The sequence below is a fragment of the Pundamilia nyererei genome, unplaced genomic scaffold (genome assembly GCF_000239375.1).
Source record: "Pundamilia nyererei isolate P.nyererei 1_Seehausen unplaced genomic scaffold, PunNye1.0 scaffold00455, whole genome shotgun sequence".
Taxonomy (NCBI): domain Eukaryota; kingdom Metazoa; phylum Chordata; class Actinopteri; order Cichliformes; family Cichlidae; genus Pundamilia; species Pundamilia nyererei.
In genome coordinates, this window is record NW_005187856.1 from 2,367 (window position 1) to 24,449 (window position 22,083).

Sequence of the window (22,083 nt, forward strand, 5' to 3'; positions counted from 1 at the left end):
TGCTGTGGGTGCACTGGGTAACTCCCAGTGCATCAATGAGCATTAAAACACAGATGTGTACACTGTGGTGAGTCTCAGTGTAGCTGCTACCCAATCACAGGCTATAAATATACTGTGCATAACTCAAAGTGCACAAACAGCCTGCAATCTATCACCGGTCAACAACACGGCGTTTGGCTGTTCCAGCATTAATTCAACATTTAAAATGATTATTACTCTGTAATATTTTTCTCTCTAATTGCAGTTTATGGATTTTGAAGAATGTAAATGTCAGAATCGAGCGTCCGCAAAAAGCGGTTATAGTAAAGGTCACTTCAGTGGGCACGATAAATGAAGCACGAATATTTAATGGCTTGGATAGACAAATGAAAACTTTAATGATGCCCAAATGAACAATAGCCGTCTTCTTTTAACATATATTTACAGCTATCATAAGTCACACACAACAGGCCTAATCTAAGAGACTCAAATCCATAATTCAGTGTACTGATACAGGCTGAGGTAAGTCCATACAGCAGTGGAAACAGTTTCAGTGTTCACTCTTGGCTAAACCCAGAATTTGGCACTGTAGTAATAACAACTAAAAAAGCACTAGCATCGTTTTGCACGTCCTTGTTGAGTCTTGCGCTACCTTTCTGTGGCTTATCCAGCAGGCTGCTTCTAACCAGCCAGTATATGAGGTGAGAAAATCAAAACCATTCTTAACTTAAACTTTTGTTCAAGGTCACCTTCTTCTCATATAGCAGCCATGTCTCCTGTGAATATGCTGAATGTGCAGGCCAGGAACAGCAGGCTTTGTGAGCAGACTGTGGTTGTGTGCAAGTAAATGGTGGATCTTGAAACCGCTGGCAATGCTCAGATATAAGTGTGCTCAGGTTTTCATATTATATTTTATCAGCCTTCTTTAATGCATCAGCCTTTGTTAAAACTGAGGCTGGTACAGAACAGGAAGTGTTGGTCCAAATATCCCCCAGTTGACCCCTATGGGCTAAAAAAGCAGGCTAACTTTGGTTCGCATGCACCCACTTAACAAACCAGCTTGTTTTTCAGACAATATGAAAACATGAGCACACTTACTCCCCCTTGACTTACAACTGACAACCAACCACACAGTATGTGTAACACAGAGCAATCCACAGTCTGACAAATCAGGGCTACACAAAATCAGATGCTGCTGCACAGCTAATAAGATGACTTCCTGTATCTGAGGCTAGCTAGCTTGCTTCCTCAGTGATCAACATTGTTAACATGTGTTGCTGCTGGTTAACAGTGTGAATTGCTGTGCTGTCTTAACCAGGAAACGAGCCGATTTACTTTGTCTCCCTGCTGTGATTGCACTAAATGGCTGCGCTCAGAAAGGATGGAGAATTTCATTTCACCTGACATTACCCCGCGCAAATTTGCAGATTGTGTGTTTTGTTTTTATTCACCCCAAGCACACAGGTTGTGTTAACTATACAAATGCAGAAACATTTACCAAAATGATATTCACATGTCAATTCATTATAATGCTACTGTATTTACATATAACAGCAACAAAACGCCCGATCTCTTGGTCAGGTCTATGACCTTGAAGTCCTCAGGCCCCGGCCTGTGGTGGAGTGTCGAGCGCTCTGATGTGGACGCTGGGCAGAGTGAACCAGGCCAAAGGAAGCTCTCGTCCAGCGCTGTCGTCCTGGAATTTGATACTAAGGTAGAAATCTCCGGTGTAAAGGAAAAGCAGGGCACCCTCACATACAGTACTTTCGTTGGGTTTAACCTGGTGACAGAAAAGAGACACAGCAGTAAGAACTGTTAGTGGTCACCTCGCTGTCATTTCCTAATGCAGGTTCAGCTGCATGACTGGCTTTGATGATGAAGAGCAGACAAGTTCTCGTTCAGCTGAGAACGACTGCCAGAATTAAGCAGTTCTGCACATTCATGAAAACGAAGAATTCAAGTATTCTTTCATGTGCTTTTAAAACTCTTTGTTCTGGCACCAGACGAATCCTGTTCAACAGCCTGCAGCTTGTTTAACATCAGAAATGAGAAGCGGTTATATACAAATACTGACTCTGAGGATGTCTTCAGAGCCAATAGAATTTTTTACGATGAGAGTAAAAGGACCATGCCGTCTTTTGAGGCGTTAGGGTTGTTTTGCTAAGAAAAGTAGAACCTTTAGACTTTCCAGTGTGTTTTCCTCTGCGTCTACTTAGCCACTCAATTCTATTTAAAGTAACTGACAGCGACTTGTGCAATCGATCAAAACAAAAGTCACGTCTGTCTCTGCCGTTCCCAGATGTGCAGCATATATGGGAAACTAAACTAAGAAGACTAAACTATGCCTCTTTCCAGAAATTATGAGCTTAAAAAATGCAATTACCTTAGTTAGGAATTACTGAGCCCATTACAATATCAGCTTAAACTCCTGTGATGTGACTGTGTTACAATTGAGTATATGTGACCTCTGCTGCAACGACCTATCACCATTAAGAATAGATTTGTATTTGCATATCTCAGGTCTTTGCTGGGAAACAACATGAATATAGAACTGTGGCTCTGACCGACCGTATCAATGTAGAAGGTGTTGGAGCCGATGAAGGTGACTCCGTCCTCCAGATCGTAGTTCTGGACTCCATTCTGATAGTCCTGATATGGCACCACGTTCAGAGCCAGGGGCCCCACTGAATTCTTGCTGCGATTGGTCAGTTTTACTTCCAGGCTCACAGCATCCCCCACTTTACAGTCGGCGATGACATCGCAGTCACACGGTTTCTTATTCACCAACACATCTTGAAACAAAACAGAACGAGGACGACAGAAAGGATCAGTATGGGCAGGACAAGAGAGAAAGAATAAAAAAACAACATTCAAATCTAGCAAGGGTTCATTGTAGTAATATAACAACCACCCAACACACACACACACACACACACACACACACACACACTGTCACAACCGCAAAAGAAATAAATCCACACTGAGTGAGTTCAGTTCAATTCCTCTAAAGGTTGGCCACTGAGTCCTGATGTGTTCCCTATTTGGCTAAGGTGCAGGGGGAGACACAACGATTTGTTTTGAACAATGAGCTCAGTGAACTGAGCGCCTACACGCTCCGGGCAGGCTAAGAAGAAGATCGACTTCAAACGTGGGAGTTCAGGGGCTCCCGAAAAGATCACCTGAGTAATGACTCCTCTGAGAGTAACAGCAGTGCACGCACACACACACACGCACACGTGAAAACCACTTGTCATATACTTTCTAGTGTCACACCTGCGGCTGTGATAAACACTGAGTCAGAGCGGCTCAGTCTGTGTGACAGGCAGATGAAAGAGCTGAGCTCGCTGCCGCTGGTGCCCCGATCTGTTGTGTACAGTGGCAAGTGGGGAAGTATTAAGATAGGCAATCCAGCAGGAAGGCGGGGGAACGAGGACGGGTGTGGGCAGCTGAGGCTGTGCTGTCACAGCCAGTGAGAGAGAGCCCCAGGGAGGCTGGAGCTACAGGAGGGTGACATTGAGACTCACGTCTGTATTAAAGAACACACTTCACTCAACACACACTACCACCAGCACACACTGAGGGGCTACGAGAGCTTTTCTTCTCCTTCTTTTTATTATTTGTGTTCAGCGTCTGTCTAGACTTCATAGGATGCATATAGAGAAGTTTCTGGATCTAAAAAGTAAAGCTAACTTTAACTGGCTGAAGCTTGCATTTTTTTCGAGTGGCCAGCAGGGTGCAGCTCCTCTGGTAGCAACAAGAAGTCATTTTGTAGAAACAACATCGTCCTCCTCGGATCTATGACCTCAGTAGACACTTCTCCCTCTCTGGTTTAGTTCCAGCCCTTGCTCGTCATGTTTTGCTTCACCCGTCTTTAACATTTGGACTCAACATACAATGTGAAACTCTTGTTATTGAAAAAAAAATTGAAATTTTATAATTTTAAGTACAAAAATTTGGCAAAATAAAAAGAAAGAAAGCTGTAAGTGGGCAAGATTGTCATATGTTGTAATGATTATACTGAAAAATGCTGCGCTACTCTGCTGATATTGGACCAGGATTGGAATAAACAATCCACATAACAGTGCAATATCCTGCAAAGAAAAGTATTTTTGTAGTTAAAATGCATATCAGGTTAAAATAAATTAGATAATTCTTTGTTTTTGCATTAATAAAGGTCCCAATCAGCCCAAATAACCAAGAGAAATTAAAAATGCATGCCATGAAAGACTTCGGGTCTTAAGAGCTTAAAGTGGACGTCCAAGATCTCAATGCAATCAATTAAAAATCCCATTATGATTATATTATTATTATTATTTAACTTTAATATAGCCCTGAGAGTAAGGCTGGATTATGAAGATAATATCATCAACTGTCTTTGCTTATTTTTTGCAATATTGTAGATTTTCCAGTTCTTACTAAATTTAGCTCGAGGCTTCTTCCACACTTTTTGTACCTTTGTAGTCTAGAATAAAAAGAAGTTTGTTTTGTTTCGAGTACTTATTGTTTTTATTCACAGCAGCAGATATTTCTTTCTTTAGAAAAGAAAGTGTTGACTTCTTTAACAGCACAGTGATCCATTCCTGCTCTAAACCCGGATCATTTTGTGGCCGCTCAAGCAACTGAGCTCCAACTGCAATGTGTTCTGCGTGCATTTAACCCCCATTACATGCACTGTCCCACCAATATTAATTTGATAGCTATGTGCATGTATAAATAATGCATTTCCCGGTACGAGTCAAACTACTTTGCCTTTTCCAGTACACGAACTCACTTAGCAGAAACTGCAGCTCTGTGATCCGCTCATTGTCTCTTCCTGCAAATACTTATTACATTGTGTCAAAACTAAGTAGGTTTAGCCATGTGGACGTGCACATGATCAAGTTTTCCTACAATGTGCAGCAGAGATCTACTTGACTTGCTTGCTGTTATTCCAACACTGTAATCACCTCACGCTGTTGTGAAGAGCATTTGGAAAATGACGGACTTTTGCTCTTACTGGAAGACCTCTGGTGATGTGCGTGCACACACCCATCCATAAACACACGCACAAAACATAACTCTTTCATAGCCAGAAGCGCTCAGCCTATAGTGACACCTTTGCAAGTAGTTATATTTAGTTTGTTCAAAGTCTTGTTGCTAGGAGATGTGCAAATTATAGGTAGCCTACATTGACTCTAAAACTGGAAACAAATTCTTTCACATTAAAAGCGAACAAAAGAGGATGGTTAGTCTGTAATGAGCTGATGAACTCCCACACACGCGCAGCTCTGTCACACACACACCCACAGCCTGAACACTTGCTGCAGTTTCTCTACTCTGCCATCCTCGATTGCATATCAGCACAGAGGCAATCTTCTGACTTAGATAACCAACGCAGAAAAACAACAAGTGGGAAGAAAAAGAGGGCCACTGCTAAGAGGAAAATTCCACAAGAGTTAGAAATAGATGCAATTACCTATGATTATATAAAAAGGATTTCATCAAATTGGTAAATTAGCACATACGAGCAAAGTAAAAGCCAGCCAAGACGGGAGAGATCAAGGTCTCTGACTGGCTATGGCTCACTGGGCGCATCTGTAAACGTCTACGAGTCCCTCCAGCTTTTGAAAAGCATCTGCCGTGTTCTTCTTGTTGTTGTGCAGAACTGAGAGAACCACGGTGCGCAGTTTATCTCCAAAGCCTTCTGTTAAGTTCTGCGTCGAGGTTTTATGAAGGCTGAATAAGCATGAGTTTCATCTCACAGGCTTTAAATGGGAAAAAAATAATCCAGAACAAGTTAAGGAGAACACGTTTGTAATGAAAATCTGATTAAAGTTGAGTTTTTTTGTGTATCTACACAGTCATTCTATATGCACAGCTTCAAATTTTCCAGGCAAAATCTACGCCAAGTACACTTTAAGTGATACCTTTTGTTATCAGTAAGATTTATGATTGTGTCTGAAATTATTTACCAAAGCTTAAGAGGAGATGTGATTTGTTGATGCATATAGTCTTAGCTCTACACTGCAGCTTCTTCAACTAATGTTAGCTTAAGGTCTCATCTCTGATATTTCAAAGTGAGAAACTTAAAACGCTGATTTAATATGAAACCCAAAGTTCACAAGTTTTGGACAACTTTCAATAACTGTTATTTTTAACCCTTTAAAACTGCCTGTTCCCTGTTAAGCAGAAAAATGTTCATTATCGTCTCTTTAAATAGTAAGGTTGTGCTTGCGCTTCCACAAATCCTGTTTTTGTTTCTAATAAAACTTCAATTACAATGATCTGTGGCTGGAAAGCGATAAACCAAACGATTGTTTAGCTCTCAGATCCTAGAAAAAATGTGAAATAAATATCCTCATCTGAACTTCACGTCAGACCAGGCAGGAGGACGAGGGTTGGGTAGCAGCAAAGAAAATGAGGTGGTAAATGAGCCATAGAGCAGTTTGGCCAGCTGAGGGAATTACGCAAGCGAAAGACGCCACAAAACACAGATTAGGTAAAAGTCAGCATGAAGGAGGATTAAATATCCAAATGCTGCTCCAACAAGTGCTGCAGGAGCAACAGGTGCATCACAGGGGATGTGTGTGTTTTCTAAGAACTGACTTGGGAGAGAACTCAGCTCATTTTTAATGTATTGATTTGTTGGGTTGTGACGGGTTCATTAATAAACTCCAAGGAACGAGAGAAATTGATCTGTTTATTAATTTGGTGCCTGTGCTAACTTGTTACATAATATGTGTAACGCACTCACACACACTTCTGCCCAGATGCTGCTGGAGTTGGCAGAAGTGAAGCGCTGCAGCAGGCGTCGCCACAGCAACCAGGAAGGAAACAGAGAGAGAGAGTCGACACTTTCTCCTGCGAGTATGAAAGCCACCGATCAAAACACAACTCGGATTAAACAAGCCTCTCCGCCCCTCGCAGTGTCTCTGTCACCCTTGAAGTAGGAGCGCAGGTGAAGATAAGGATGACGACCGACACCGGGTGATTTGCCAGTGTTTACTAGACTATAACGTGCGTCACCGCGGGTGTCAATACAGCTCATTAAGATTCACTCTCAAATACTGTGCAGCAACAGCGAGAAGAGGATGAGTTAGAGCCAAACAAATACAGATCAATTGATCACACTTCGTGTAGGAAATGCTCGTTAAACACGGAGAGTTAACGCCGCAGAAAACTGATTACATCAGCGATATGTCGACAATGAGCGTGCATGCCTTTGTGGTGCAAGAAAAGCAATGGTGTCAAGAGAAGAGGCTTACAGTAATGCTAGTAATTATTAAAGATAACTCCATATCTGAATAATAAATAGTACACTATAAATCGCTAAAATCAAGAACAATCAACAGTGATTTCTCTGACCTGCTCACGACCAAAAGACCTCGTGTAAAGTAAAACCAGGCTTACTGTTGAGGCTTACTACACCGACAGTGATTTATCCAGCAGGATTAACATTAACAAAGAGTTGTGCTCTGGCCCAGATGACCAGGTCAGCAGAGTTTAACAGCTCATCCCAGCCAGCGGCCGCTGGCAAGGCAGGGTCATTGATGAATGCTCCAACGGAGGCGGAGGATGTGCTTTGAAAGGTTGAGGTGTGCTGCAGTAAGTCTAAAAATAACCCACCAGCCTGTGATATTCCCCAAAGCCATCTGCCCCTTTTAGAATTATCCCCATAACAACGGCTCATTTGATATCTCTCGTCTTTCCATCAAATATTCCATCTGCTACAACGAAAAGATGATAGGAGCCCGCTTACTTCAGGTGACATAAAACACTTCCACATTGTTGGAGCAGGAGGCCAGTACATCTACAAGTCTGCTGATTTCGGACCGTCCTGTGGCAACATATGCAGTCTAATAAGTTTGCGAAGGCAAATTTACTCGGCTATAAATTTGCTCTCATTGCAACATGTTTCTAAAAGGTCTGAGTAATCGCTGTCCATCTGTCCCCTCTCCTCAAAACCCAACACTGTATGTAATTATTAACAGTTAACAGAAGCATATTTAAGAAGCTTCACCCTAAACAAGCAGACTTGCTCAACTCCGCAGCAGCAGCCTGTAGCAGAAAGATTGGGGGTTATGTTGCAGTTTATGAGCTTGGTAGAAAAATATTGGCTCGTCTCCACTCGGGACACCTTACCGAAGGCTGCTTCCAGCCTGTACGCACTCATCGCTGAGCACCACGACCACAGCAGCAGCACCATTACTCATCCAAAGCGTTCGCTTTAATTCCCGACTGGTGGCTACATGACTTATGTTTACCAAAATAATACTTCTCTCCCTTTTCGCCCTTGATTCAATCTCTGTGTTTTCCTCTTCCTCTTCTTGCTGTACTCTGCTGGCTCACTGTGTGCAGAGCAGCACCCAAGGTTGCCATTGTTTTGCATCCTTATTCTTCACTTTCAGCTGCACTCAAAAGGGGGATGCACAGGTTAAGATGATCATTCAAACCTTTTGAGACATTTAACAATTCCACCTATTGCTACACGTCAGAATACGAGTGGAAATAAGAGCGTGCTCTTTAGCGCTTCATAAAAGTATCACATTAGATGTGAGAGGCTCTCTTGTATAAGAGAGAATACAGAAATGCCATGAATGAATATAAAAACAAAACTAGGCCAACAATGTGACTAGACTGGCTCATGGCTCTTCAAATGTTGTTTCATTTCAGCTAAAATCTGGTTTTCAGGTGCCAAAGCCTGCAGTGTCAACACAAGGCAGATGTCACCCAAAGTCCTCACAATGTAAAGACCCCATCCAAACAGCACCATCGACTAACATGCTCCCACCAGTGATCCTAACATGTAAAAAATATATAAATAAAGTGGTAACCTTCAATATTTTCATTCTGTTTGTTTTCCATTGCTTTCTAATTTCATTTGCCTTCCTGCCTGTATTGAAACAACCGAGGCATGATATAACGCAGCCCGCCTTAAGCACATGGTTCACACTTTACCAAATACTTGGATTTTTTCCTCAACAATTTTGTTTCCACTAAACTGTGAGTGTGATAAGAGAAAATAACGCTTTAGCTCTAGTATCTTTGCTATACAGCAGCATCTCGAAATAAAACAGATCAATAGTGTGGGAGAGCAATAGTGAGATGGCTGTGTGCCATTACACTTTAGTGGCCCCATACTGGGATGACCTGCAAAAAAAGTCTTGACTTCCTGCCAGACCTAACTGTGGATAAAGCAGAATGATGAAACAACCCACAGCCCCCTTTTGTGACCTCCACAGCACATCCAGACACTGAGGAAAAACTGAAATTAGAACTGGACAGCTGTGGGATTCCTCAGAGGATTCTCTAGCAGTTTATAGAGAGAGTTAATAAACTGTAACAAGAGTGTGTGGGTATAAGTTTAGCTAACACTATTCTGAACAAGTGCACAGTGTACATATACCACCAACAGGTGAAGTAAATAACACTGTTTATTTCTTCACCGTGGCACCTGTATGAATTAGGGAGGAAGTGAAAGTTGACGTGTTATAAGCTGGAAAAATGGGCCAAGTTTAGGGATTTGAGTGAGTTTGACAAAGGACAGACTGTCCCTGCGGTGGTCAGTATCTATCAAAGGAGTCCAAGAAAAGTCCAAGTGATAGAAACGTGGCAGAACACACAGAGCATCAGAGTTTGTTGTGCATGGCTGCACAGACACACACAGTCAGTGTGTCCACTGCTGAAAGCACCAACAATGGGTACGTGAACATCAGAACTGGCCCACAGAGCAATGGAAGAAAGAAAGCCGGTGGCAGTGTGATGCTTTGGGCAATGTTCTGCTGGGAAACCTCTGGTCCTGCCATCCATGTGGATGTTACTTTGACACGTACCATCTACCTAAGCATTATGTCACACCATGCACCGCCTTTCATTGAAACAGTGTTCCCTGATGGATGCGGCCTATTCAGCAGACCTAATGCTACAAAGCAACAACGGTTCAGAAATGGTTTGAGGAGCTAAACAATGACTTTGCATTGATTTGACCTCCAAATTCCCCAGAACTCAATCCAATCGAGCAGCTGTGGGATGTGCTGGTCAAATAAGGCCGATTCACGGAGACCCCACCGCATGACTTACAGGACTTAAAGGATCTGTTGCCTAACATCTTTGTGTTTGTGTGTTCAAAACAGATCACTGTCACTGTTAATAGGCTGATTGACAAGCATCCACTAAAGTATAGAAACAATATCTATTTTTCCCCAAAAAATGTAACTGTAAAATGGAAATATACACTATGTTATCATTGATCCTTTACACTTGACCTTTAATAATATTCTCAGACCCACGATGGATGTTTAGAAAACTTGGTACAATTTGCTCAACATACAGAATCGGGTGTTATGCAAATACTTTAATGTAGGCGACAGCTCCGAGGCTCAGATCACAATCAGCTACAGAGATTTGAGTAAGCTCACATTTTTCTCACTGCACACGAACTGACTTCAGTTCCAGCTGATCATACACACTTCATGCAGTTTCCTCTGGAGCCACAAATGTCTTAATATGAATTCCATACATACTATAATACTCTGGAAGGCCTCAAACGGCATTTGTAATTTTGAGGGGGAAAAATAAAATAAAAGTCCACAATTGGTTTGAGAGAAATTCAGCTTTCGCATGTTTATGCCAGCCCCTTGATAGACTGTGGAAAATATTTTTAAATGTGTAGGTTTTCATGTCAATTTATGCCCCCATGTAGCAGCATTTAGATGGGATCCAAACAACTTATAATTCTCTTAAATGCCTGGTTGAAATGATGCAGCCCATTAGCTCTGCAGGGGTGGACTCTTTTTTAACTGCTGGTTTTTTCCCAGTGCAGATGCTTGTATATAATTTTTCCAGTTGTGGTTTTATCATATGCTGAGAATTGGTTATGAAAATGCTTGTGTAGTCTGGAGCTTTAAGAGATAAACGCACTCTGTCCAAATCCCAATACAGCCTATAAGTTGAGGATAAAGTAAACTGCTTATTTGTACATTTTTTGTCAACTACCCATTCAGCAACCTCATTGTCAAAGACTCCGAATCACATCATCCTTCATATTTATAGTAGACATACCAGGCTGGGGGCAATTATTAGCTACCCCAACAGCAATACTGGTCTAACGTGTGTAGAAAGGAAGCAGCACTCCTACTACAACGTCATCTTTTCAGCACCGAAGAGAGAAGATCTTGGCAAAAAAATAACTTTGTTTACACTATGAAGAATTATTAGTCAAATACATATGTTACCATTTTTTTTCCACAGGAAATTAAGGTTCAACTTCATGATAAATGATTTTTCCTGCTCTGAGTTATGTAGAAATAAACCACGCCTGTGCTTCTGGAGTAATTAAAACATGCAGTGTGCTAAAGAGAACACTATCATGAATGATAGTTTATTCTTAAACTGAGGAAAAACTGTGACTGATATGTATCCATCCATCTTTGTCTGTGTATCCAATTCAGGGTCATGGAGCTGCTAGAGCCTATTCCAGCAGCCATAGGACAAGAGGCAGGTACACCCTGGGCAGAATCACCACTTTAAAACCACCCAACCCCACTCACATCTCAGGACTGTGAGGGAAGCCAGAAAACCCAGAGACAACCTACACAGACATTGGAAGAATATGCAATCTCCCCACAGATTCAAAACAAGGACCAACTGAGAGAGACAATATGGAGAAAACCTAAATCCACAAAAGTTTTCCAAGAAGCTTGGAACAACCCTATATGCCAGGTACACTGAAAAACCCCCAACTCAACATCACTGTGACACTAGAACAAGTGTCAGAAAGCACTGGAGTCATTAAAAGTCATCCCCAAAGGACTATGATTGCTAAAGTTAGCAGTAACCTATTAAATAGTTGTAACAACATTTTTAGTATGAACCACAGCCGCTGCACCTGAGCAGCAGAGGAGAACACCCTGTAGGCCTACACTGAAACTATTTGGCTGTACACATTTTTATCTAGCCTTCTGCAGCTTTAACTTTGAGGACTTATTGTGCTACAGCGTGATATTACTTTTTGAACTCTTATTCCTCCCCTCTGAATATCTTCCCAGGAAGCATCAGTACACACTAGCAGGATATGAGCTTTGGGCTTTGGCTTTCTTTCCTGTCTTCTTCCCCTCTCACATATCCACCTGTAACCAAACAGCAATAAAACTGCCATGATCCAATTTTTCAATTTTCCATAAAATAATTTAGTGTGGCACTTGGCCTCAATTAGGCAAAAAAAACACTTGATTGCAGACTACATTTGGGACTGATATCAGAAAACTCTGAATTAATTAAGGCCAATCATGTTAACAGCTCAGAGGTGCACTCGCCTGATTGAGACAACACTTATGTGACTGCAATACATGCAAAACGACACCGGTCATGATAAATTATCTCAAGGCGTCGTCGACCATTCTGCGTTACTCAAACTATTAGAAATGTAAATTCATATTCCATGTGTCCAATGTGGTTTGGAGCACAATCAGGAGCACGCCTGAAGCTACTGGTCCATGTCTGAGGTGAGCTGGACAGAAGATAAGTGTTGAACAGATCCTTGCACTTAGAGTTTAAAGGCAAATCTCTGTTAATCACATATAGACAAGAAGTAATTGGGGCCATCTTCCCCCAGCAGACATCGATAGCTTGAGTGTGAAACAGGAAAAAGCAGCTGCTGCAATAAATCTGAAAATCCAAAACACTGATTTTAACACAACCAGAACGGCTTTTCTCTCTATCAGTGACCACACAGCACGACGGATTATACACTTACCAGATGACTTTTAATCATCAACTATTATTCATAAAAAAGTCTTAATGTTTCCTGTTCTCAAGCGATTTCCAAAAACAAGAAAATTCTCATTATCTGCTTTAAAACAAATTACTCTGACATCTATAAGATCCAACAGCTTAGATGCAGAGAAACAAACAAAAAATTCAATTACAAAGTCCTGCTCTTATTCATTCTGCCCACTGTCACAATCCATAAAGTGACTCATCTGTGTACTGTCAATAATGAGACCATGGAGACTGGTTGCCGATTTGCTGACTTAGATGACCGATTTGTTGTTTTGGGGGTTGGGTAGATAGCCATCCCTGTGGATTATAAACAAAACATCCGCATTCTCTTCATGCACAGGGTAGTTTTACAAGTGTTAAATCAGAGGCTACAGTCAGCAGCTGCTTAGCTTTGCATAAACACACGTAATAGTAGGAAACAACCAGGCCTTCTTCCCCAACATCAGTGTCAGACCTCACAAATGTGTCTGTGGTTAAAACCTCACATAAACACACTCCTGAAGCTTGTAGAAAGCTTTTCCAGGAAAGGTGAAGCTGCTATAGCTGCAGAGAGTCGGCTTTGGAAGGATTAAGAATAGGATGCCACTCAAATTCATATGCGTGTGAAGGCAGAGGAGCGGATACTTTTGGCAATATATTGCAGCTTTTAGCTTTTGTCAACTCTGGTTTCTTGCTTCTTCTTGACTGTATTATTGTAACTGGATGTCATCTTGCTCACTGTTGTAAGAACAGATATCCCTGGGATGTGTGGAGGCTCATTTGGGTTAATAAATATCACAACTGGCCTGACAAGCACTCTTCAGGGAGTGCTATAACACATGATGATGATGATATAGTGATAGAATATTTAACGAACCTAAAAAAAAGTGTATGATAATTTGATAACTGCAACCAATGCAAGCATAGTAGCATCACAGATTTGGGGAAAAAAAGAAAAAAAGGTACACTGGGTGCTTTGGCCATGAATTAACAATTCAGCGATGTCTGCAAACACAGACGAGCACAACTGCAAACTGAAACATGATAAATGTGAGAACTGTATTGCATGACAATAAGGTTCATAGTCTCTGCACCATCAAATATTTGCTAACTGGGATGGTGTGGCATATGTAATTGCAGGGGACGTTCAGCACCATAAAGTATCTGCCGATTCTTCCACAAGCATAATCTCCAAAACTGGAAAACCAAACAAGGCTGCTGTACAATCGCTCGCTGAGCCAATTCTACCCTGTACACTGGAACAACAATATCAACAGGAGGTGGAGGTGTTTGTTTGAGGAGGACAGATTCAGAGTTGGGGAGTGGGAGAAGGCGGAGGCAGCAACTGTTTTGACTCATCTCCAGACAAATCAAAGTCATTAGCGAGCCTCCCCTGAGAGATTCGCTGCGTTCAGATCTAAACATGGCTGGTGTCATATGCCGCTCTGCACTCTTACTCTCATTTTCTTGGCTCATTACTCTACTGTGCCTCTCCTCTTAATATGTTCCAACCCTAATTATGCAAATGAATCCACTTTTTCTTCTTGGAGATACCTTCGGGCACCGAGGTGGAATTCCTGTCCCAACCTTACAGCCGATTAAAACCAGCTCAGAAAAGAAACCCGCACCGCTGTTTCGTCGACATCCACGCCGATCTTCGTTTAATAAGGTGAAAACCCCACTGACACGGAGAGCTTTCATGAGAATGACCTTGGAAATAAGGATATCCCTTGAAAGCATGTAAGATTCTAATTTTACGGACTTGCACTGTAAAACGTGTTATGGTGGTAAGGAATAAAAAGGATCTGAGTTAAAAACTAAGGTTTAAAAGCAATTCTCTGGACATTTAGTACAGATTACACTAGAAAGGCACAATGAAAATAAAATATCCTTCAAGCTGCTTCAAGATGACAGACGAGGTTTAAAAAGAAGGCAGGGGAAGCACCTCTGTTTCCCATAGTGCCTCGCTTTGTTTTTCAAGCTTGCCATCATGTGGGAGGTTGAAAGTGGTAAAAATTGCTCCTGATGACGCAGATGCAGCAGTGACTGAAGAGGATTTCCCAGGCAAGAACCAAAGGGCTGACAGTAAAGGGAATGTTGTTTTCTTATGTATTTATTTTAAAAAATAAGGAGGGGGGGGGTGCACAAAAACATCCCTGCCTGTTCACCCACACACAATCTGCTGCTGCATGATGTCCCTCTTGCTGCTTGTTTGTTTCTTGAGCAGATAATGTTCCAAACAGAAACACTGTGGGGTACAGTACTTTAATGTAGCAATTATGTCATGGACAAATTAAACCCGAGGGTACATGCAATCCATGTAGGCTTTAAGAAACTACCAAAGAAAGAAAACATCACGTTTGTACAGGAGATGTGTTTTCCTGTGGATGTACAGAAACACACACACAAAACTATGCTTACTACTTCACCTTGTCACAGTTTACTGTACATCACATTCCATTATATCATTCCCTTGTTAAGTTCACTGTGTTACATTTTAACAGTTATATAAAATTTGAGACTATACACTGCTAAACTCTCACATCCAATAAAATCAGTGTTATTGCTCAAACCTGTGTGCAAGTAGCAACAGCGCGACCTTAACCTGAAACCTGTTGTACGTCTCTTCTGAGATGCTGAACCCGACTCCAGCCTTACACTGTTATCTCTGCCACTATCACAGGGACGAGAGGTGTGCGAGAACCAAGTGCAAAGAATCTGCATCATCGCTCAATTTTTGACTTTCCATTTCATTTATGGTCATTACTGTTAACTTAAGATTGATCACTGCTGCCATGTTTAAGATGTTTAAGATCGACTAAGCAGGAATCTACATAAATGTTTAAACTGGATTGATTAACTTTATCTCATCGAGATGATCTATAAAGTCTGGTATTTCCTGTGGACTGTCTGCTGTAAAAATGCTGGTATGACCTGACGTTCAGCTGTCTCAGTAAAAATAACTGAAAAGCAAAATTAAGTCTTCTCATTCACATAAATGAAGCACACTCATCAAAGGGAAAGAAACCAAGGGGTGACATGCATGGCTTTCTGGGTGAATTATCAGTGTGAAGAAGGAATTCTGAGGTAATGAGCTGTCAGTACCTCGCTGGGGGGAAATCACTATAGACAGCAGAGCTACCTGCAAGGTTATTATTTCCTCCACAGAATGTGTGGCAATCAATGTCTTAGAAAAGTTAGTTCAGTCACCTGCAGGGACATCAACGATTCAACAAGGACCGATACAGTAAATGAAACTGCAAATCTTCTCATTCAAAACTTGCACTACCATCCGCATTATAAACAAACTCCAACCTGCAGAGATTCTTATTTTCTAATCAAAACAGCCTCAAACATGGAAAAGTACTGGGTTTAAAGTTTGAGTTTGGCCAAAGCCCTCGTCTCTGTTGAGATCTGTTAGTGATGCTTCATTGCAGGTCTTGTAATGACTGCACTGTATTCCAACACATTTTAATTACCACCCTTCTCAGCACAGTGGAGATGAATGCACTTAATTTCAGATGTGAGACTGCGAGCCGGCATGCAAACAATGCTTATCAACATCATGTGTGACTAAAGCTGAAGAGGATGTAGATCTTATAATAGGGGACTGTTACTTTTATCACTGCATGACTTCAGACTATGGAAAGTGCATAATTTTTTGAAGAATTTTAAAATGATTGCAAGTGTACGTTTCTAGGATGTTATTGCCAGCATGCATCCACAGGACTAGACAATAAACTTTAAAAAAAATAAGAGAATGATATTCAAAATTCATCCTATTAGACACAGAACTCGTTTTGGTTTCCATTCTGTTGAAGAAATTATAAAATCACAATCATGGAATATTAAGACTAGAGAGTAGTCCTCTTCTGTCACTGGTAAAGGGTCCTTCATCTAGCGTTAATTATCTTGCATGTATATTTTAAGGCATTATAAAAGGCCCGAATAGCAATAGAAGCACTTTTTCAGCCATACATAATGACAACTGGTATTTTTCATAGATTATATATGAACAGTGCGCATACCAGGCTAACTAGCATGGCTAGCAAGGTGCATCTAAAATTCTCTGTAATATTAAATTGAACTCAAATTTTGACTCCTGAAAAAAAATTAGAAAAGAAAACATCTTATGGGAAAAAATGGTCTGCTTACTTCTCAGGTTCCCACCTGTTATTCATACTAAAGCAGCTCTCATATATAATTTATGCCATAATACAATAAAAATGAGTTACCTGGACAAAAAACCCCCAAAACAAACAAAGTTTGGTAGTTTTCATGAAAGAAATGTGTTATAGAGATCACATTTTCTTTTTCTGCCAGCTGGTAGGAAAAAAAGGAAAAAAGGAAATAAACAAAATTTTTACATTGCACTAAGGAGGAAAATTACAACAGGAAAACTTCTTAAAAATAAACTAAACTAAAATAAAACAACATGCACAGCTAGTTAATAAAAGATGGTATCGTGACCAATATGCCTTTCTAATTAGTTTACACACTGCATGCACACATCAACAAAGTTGCAAACTAGCCATGGAGAATATATTTTTTGTACCTCTTGTTCAAACCAACGAAACAAGTACGAGGATCATTATTATCGTCATCTTTGGCATGTAATGATAAACCGATTGAGTGAAGTTTACTCAACATGATAAATGAAAAAAAGAACGTGAAATTTTTCCAACAATCTAAAGACGGTCAAGCAGAATTAGCCAACACTAAGTTTCTAGACTAAGTTAAACCTCACTGGACAGCATTACATCACTAAACCAACCTCCACCAATCAACTTCCTGAAGCAGGTACCTGAATGCAGTTGCTCCATCAGTCTAGACTACCCCTCTCCCAGATCACTGTCAGCATGCGAAACTATTCATCCTCCAAACTCTTCCACTGACTGCACTCCATCTCCCCCTCTGTCACTTCTCAACCCCATCATTCCCCCTCATTAAGTGATGTGGGACGTGCTCGCCGTATCCATCTCCACAAGTCAAAGTTGATTCCTTCTTCCCACTCTTTCACATTAATTTGTATCCTCCACCTTGCAGCCCCTTCCTCCCTCATGCTCTCAGCATTTCCTATCAGTCTTCCTTCATTAGCACTGGTGGCTTGCTCATTGTGATCATTCATTTTACTTTCCATTAGCTGTATCTTCTCTGTAAATATGATCCCTGCTTTGTTACATTTCCTGATTATTTTCTTTATGTAAAACCTGAGTGTTTATGCATTATAAAAAAACGAGGTAAAGATTTAAGGATAGGAAAAGTAGCTTGAGGTGACCAACTAGACCGAGCAAATATAATTAGATTTTATTCTCAAACAGCTCTGGTGCAAAGTGCTCACTTAGATAAAAGGTTGGTACTGCACACATCCAACAATGCACCATGCCTGTTGAAAAATTAACACACATTACTTCCCCAACACCTGATTTTGCCAAGGCCAACAAAAAAGAAATAAAGAAGTTATTATTGCTTTATGTTAAATGCCACTGTTAAGTAATAAAGCAGTCAATTCCAAGGTATTAAGACAGGTTATTTATGCTGGCAAATCTTATGCATTTACTCAGATTTGAATATAGGAAAAAGTAATGAGTACTGGGGGCTATCAATTATCTCTATAGTAGACGAGTGAAGTAAACCACCTTCACAGGCCATCACAAAGGCCATCGAGAGAGAGCCAGGGGTGTATTAGACATCTTTCGATTCATGAGTGTTTCAGAATAAGACACGCGGCGCTGTGATTAGATACTTGCAGATCACAGAAAAAAGAGATTTCAGTAATCTGAAGGCAGTTTGTTTAAAACAAAAAAGACCATTAAAATTGAGTCAGAAATAAAACAGGGAACTGTAAAATCTTACTGCACCTTGAATGGACCCCTGCAGGCACCATAATGATAAGCAGTGAGTCTTTAAGCTTTCAGTAATTAGTAATGAAAAGCTTTAAAATTTTAACTGTGAAAATAAAGACTTTGAAAAAATAAACCTAGACTTTGATAGCAATATTGTTCTGCATTATTCCAGCAATACTTTATTGATGCATTTATATTTCTGTTAAGACTTTTCTATGTGCTAGTTTTCCATGTCGTGGGTGATGTCAGGATACAAAGAAGATACCAAAAGCTAAGTATTACTTGGTGACACCATCTGCTCACTGTGTATGAAAAATGCTCTTAGCCACTGTGGCATCATAAATCGATTTCTATTGATTTCTGGTCTTTGGATCCAAACTTTAGCAAACCGACCGCCACCATAGTTTTATGCCAGGACTAACCATGTTATCAGCTAATGCTACCTACATTCATAAACTAAAGGGGTGTTACATATACATACACACAAATTAGTGCTAAGTGACTGACTAATTGGATGGTCTGTACCACACAACCATAATCCATATCGTTTGTCAAATGACTCCATTAAAAATGGAAAAAGAGCCAACAGCAACAAAAGGGCCAAGCAGACAGCTGCCTGTGTTGGCACAGCTGTCTATCAAAGCTAATTTAAGTGAAAAATAGTCATATCGCCACCGAGTCCGGTCAAAATTCCATGTGCTGCCCTTGGCTGGATGATGAAAGACTGATGAGAAATGAATAAATCCCAGGATTAAAACGAACATGCATTATACAGTGGTGCAGCACACCCTCGCGTCCTTGATGTTAACACTTCGACAGAGGCCTCTGTAGATCGTTGTCTTGGATAAATTCAAAATTGCACCGCCACAAGCTCACAAAACAGAAGCTATAAATCTTCTTCTACTGTCAAGTACCATACAACATCTGGCTATTTATTTGCCATCTGTTCACGCACCAATTGGCTGTTGCAGCAAATGGGGGCTTGTTATGGCTATTGCTGAACACCTGTACAATTGAATGCAATCCAATTCAATGGCTCTGGAATAAAAGTGACATTCATAAAGCTTATTATACTCAATTTTTATGGTTTGTGACAGAAGCTCATTCGTATGTTTTCACTAGTTTCCTATTTTACTTCTGCTGCAAAGTCTGCCAAATCAAGCACGCAGATCAACCCGCTATGGTGTCCTCATGGGAAATAAGGGAGCTGCCAAAAGTGTGTATCCACTAAGTGCATTACAACTATACTGAAGTACAACATTTAGCTGTTTTCTACTGTCAAGAATGTGATTTTGGTCAAATATGAAAAAGTCTGTTCCTAATAAAGAAACAGCAGCCAACAACAAAAATCTAACCATAAAAATGGTGTGATATTTGACCTCTGACCTCACTGTTACACTGCGAATCTGCCTTTCTTTCAAGCTGACCCAAAATACGCTATATCTTTAAAAAAAAGTACTGTCAGGAGAAAGAGAGAGCAACTTAGTTTGAAACATGCTGTAATATAATATGATAAGTTATTCATGTCCAGTTATTTACACATCAGTACCTATTATCCATTACCTACTTTTATATAATGTTTAAATACAAATTCCCTTAAAAGTAAACACTGCACAGAGTGAGCTGGGCCCTCTGAGTGCTTCTTGTATAATTATTGTGAAAAAGCATAAAGTGGCAGTCGATGTAAAGTCACAAATACATGAGCAACACACAACAGTATGAATCTACCTCAGCAAACAAACTAATTTAATTTTAAAAAGCAGTTTACTTTGCTTTAAATAAATAAATTTAAAAAATGTTAATCTCTTTTGCCTGTTGTCTCTTTATACACAAACAGGATGTGGTCAGTTCCAGGTTTGCAGTGTAGAAGGAGACTTGTGGCTCGAGCTAGCTGACTATTGCAATCCCCTCTTGTCATTTTTTCTTATTACCAAACTGATCAAAAGAAGTGACAGACTTATGAATAATATTCTTCCAATTTATTACATGATCTCACAGAAAAATCAAAGGACTTTGTCTGATAATTTCTGGCAGTGATAAAGCATCTGAAGAGTAAATGCAGAAGGTTGACTCGTACTCCAATGAAGAGCGAGTGGACGGTAACTCAAGATGCTTGAGCTCGAGGAGGTTTAACAGGCCAGCTGAGCTCGGCTGCTCCCGTCCCCCCATCAGAACTTTATTGTCTAAATGTCAATAGAAGGTTAGCAAAATCTTGTTAAGGAGTGAATATCAGATGCAATTATACAAGGAGGCATGAGCAAAACCTCTGTGGCTCTCATCCAAGGTCTAATTAGGCAGAGCAGGTTTGTGTGTGTTTGGTATAATTAAGGGGTAGAGGAGAGGCTGTGTCACTGATGAGGACCAAGATCAGAGCACCAGGCACAACCTGTTGATAAAGAACACTAATCAAAAACACTTCAGTATTTTATTTGGCTAATTTGAAGCAGAGAATTGTTATTGCAAAATTAAAGTGTGTGTGCAGATGCTCACTTGTTTAATGAGTCCAGGATTCTTAATCAAAACATGTAAATGTCCACTGTTACACAGGGTTGGGAACCGGAATAAAGTGGTCAGGGGTCGTTATTCAAACTTTAAATAAACATTTTATGAAACTGAAAATTCACTTAAAGTTAGACTCGTGATTATTGAAAACAAGTCTTTTTTTTAAGCCCATTTTACTCCCACGCCCCTCGATTCAACCCAACACACACTGTAAGTGCTGCTTCACAAAAAGCTCAGACTTCTAAATTAATAAAATAATAAAAGGAGGGCACCAAGTTACCAAAATGAATGATTTATAGATTTTTGTAATAATAAATCGAGTCTGGAAAGACACAAAGAAACGCTGACACTTTAAGTGGTCCAGGCTGAGGTCTTTGAGAAAAACTGTAACTTAATAGAGTCGGTGCAACTGTGAACAACCTTTGAACTTCACTGGCACAAACACTACTCTAACATTGTGTCAGTCATTCTAAATCAAAGAAGAAATATACGTTTGCACATATGAACTTTTTTTTAGGGTTTTTAAGGAAAAGCAAAAACCACACTCATCTCAAATATGATACATTATTTGTGGATTCAATGCTCAAATGACTCTAGTGCGAGTTAGAAAGGATCAAAATAACTTTCATTAGGCTGAATATTATTGGTGCTTGTATGAATACTGTACATCAATTCCCTTACAGGATATTAAGTAAGGAAAATACTTGTGCATGTATATTTCATCTGTATCTCTTCTTCAGTGGTAGCCCAACGACACCATTCCTGTATTTGGCACTGATATGTTGAAGCAGAGCAGAGGGGTGTCAGTGCAGACAAAGAAAGAAAAAATGACCATACAGCCCATGTTCTGCTGGGTAAGAAGATAAGAAGAATCCCAATTCTCAGTGAAGATTCCTGCTGTGGTTTTCTCTTCTCACACAAATATATTTGCCTGCACTGGTTAGCAGGTGATGGTCTATTACTACAAAGGAGACTAAAATTTACGTCTAACTTAATATTCAATAGTAGATTTTCAATG

General features: G+C 40.3%; 1 protein-coding gene across 1 annotated transcript in view; it reads right to left on the reverse strand.

The window, feature by feature from the left end:
- Window positions 1-353: 353 nt before the first annotated feature.
- Window positions 354-22,083, reverse strand: part of trappc9 (trafficking protein particle complex subunit 9) — a 229,220-nt gene continuing 207,490 nt past the window's right edge. Inside the window, exons 23-24 of the mRNA XM_005753708.1 lie at window positions 2,548-2,771; window positions 354-1,759 (exon numbers count right to left, since the gene is read on the reverse strand). Coding sequence (XP_005753765.1) covers window positions 1,580-1,759; window positions 2,548-2,771 — 404 coding nt within the window. The 3' untranslated portion in view covers window positions 354-1,579. The remainder of the gene's footprint in view (window positions 1,760-2,547; window positions 2,772-22,083) is intronic.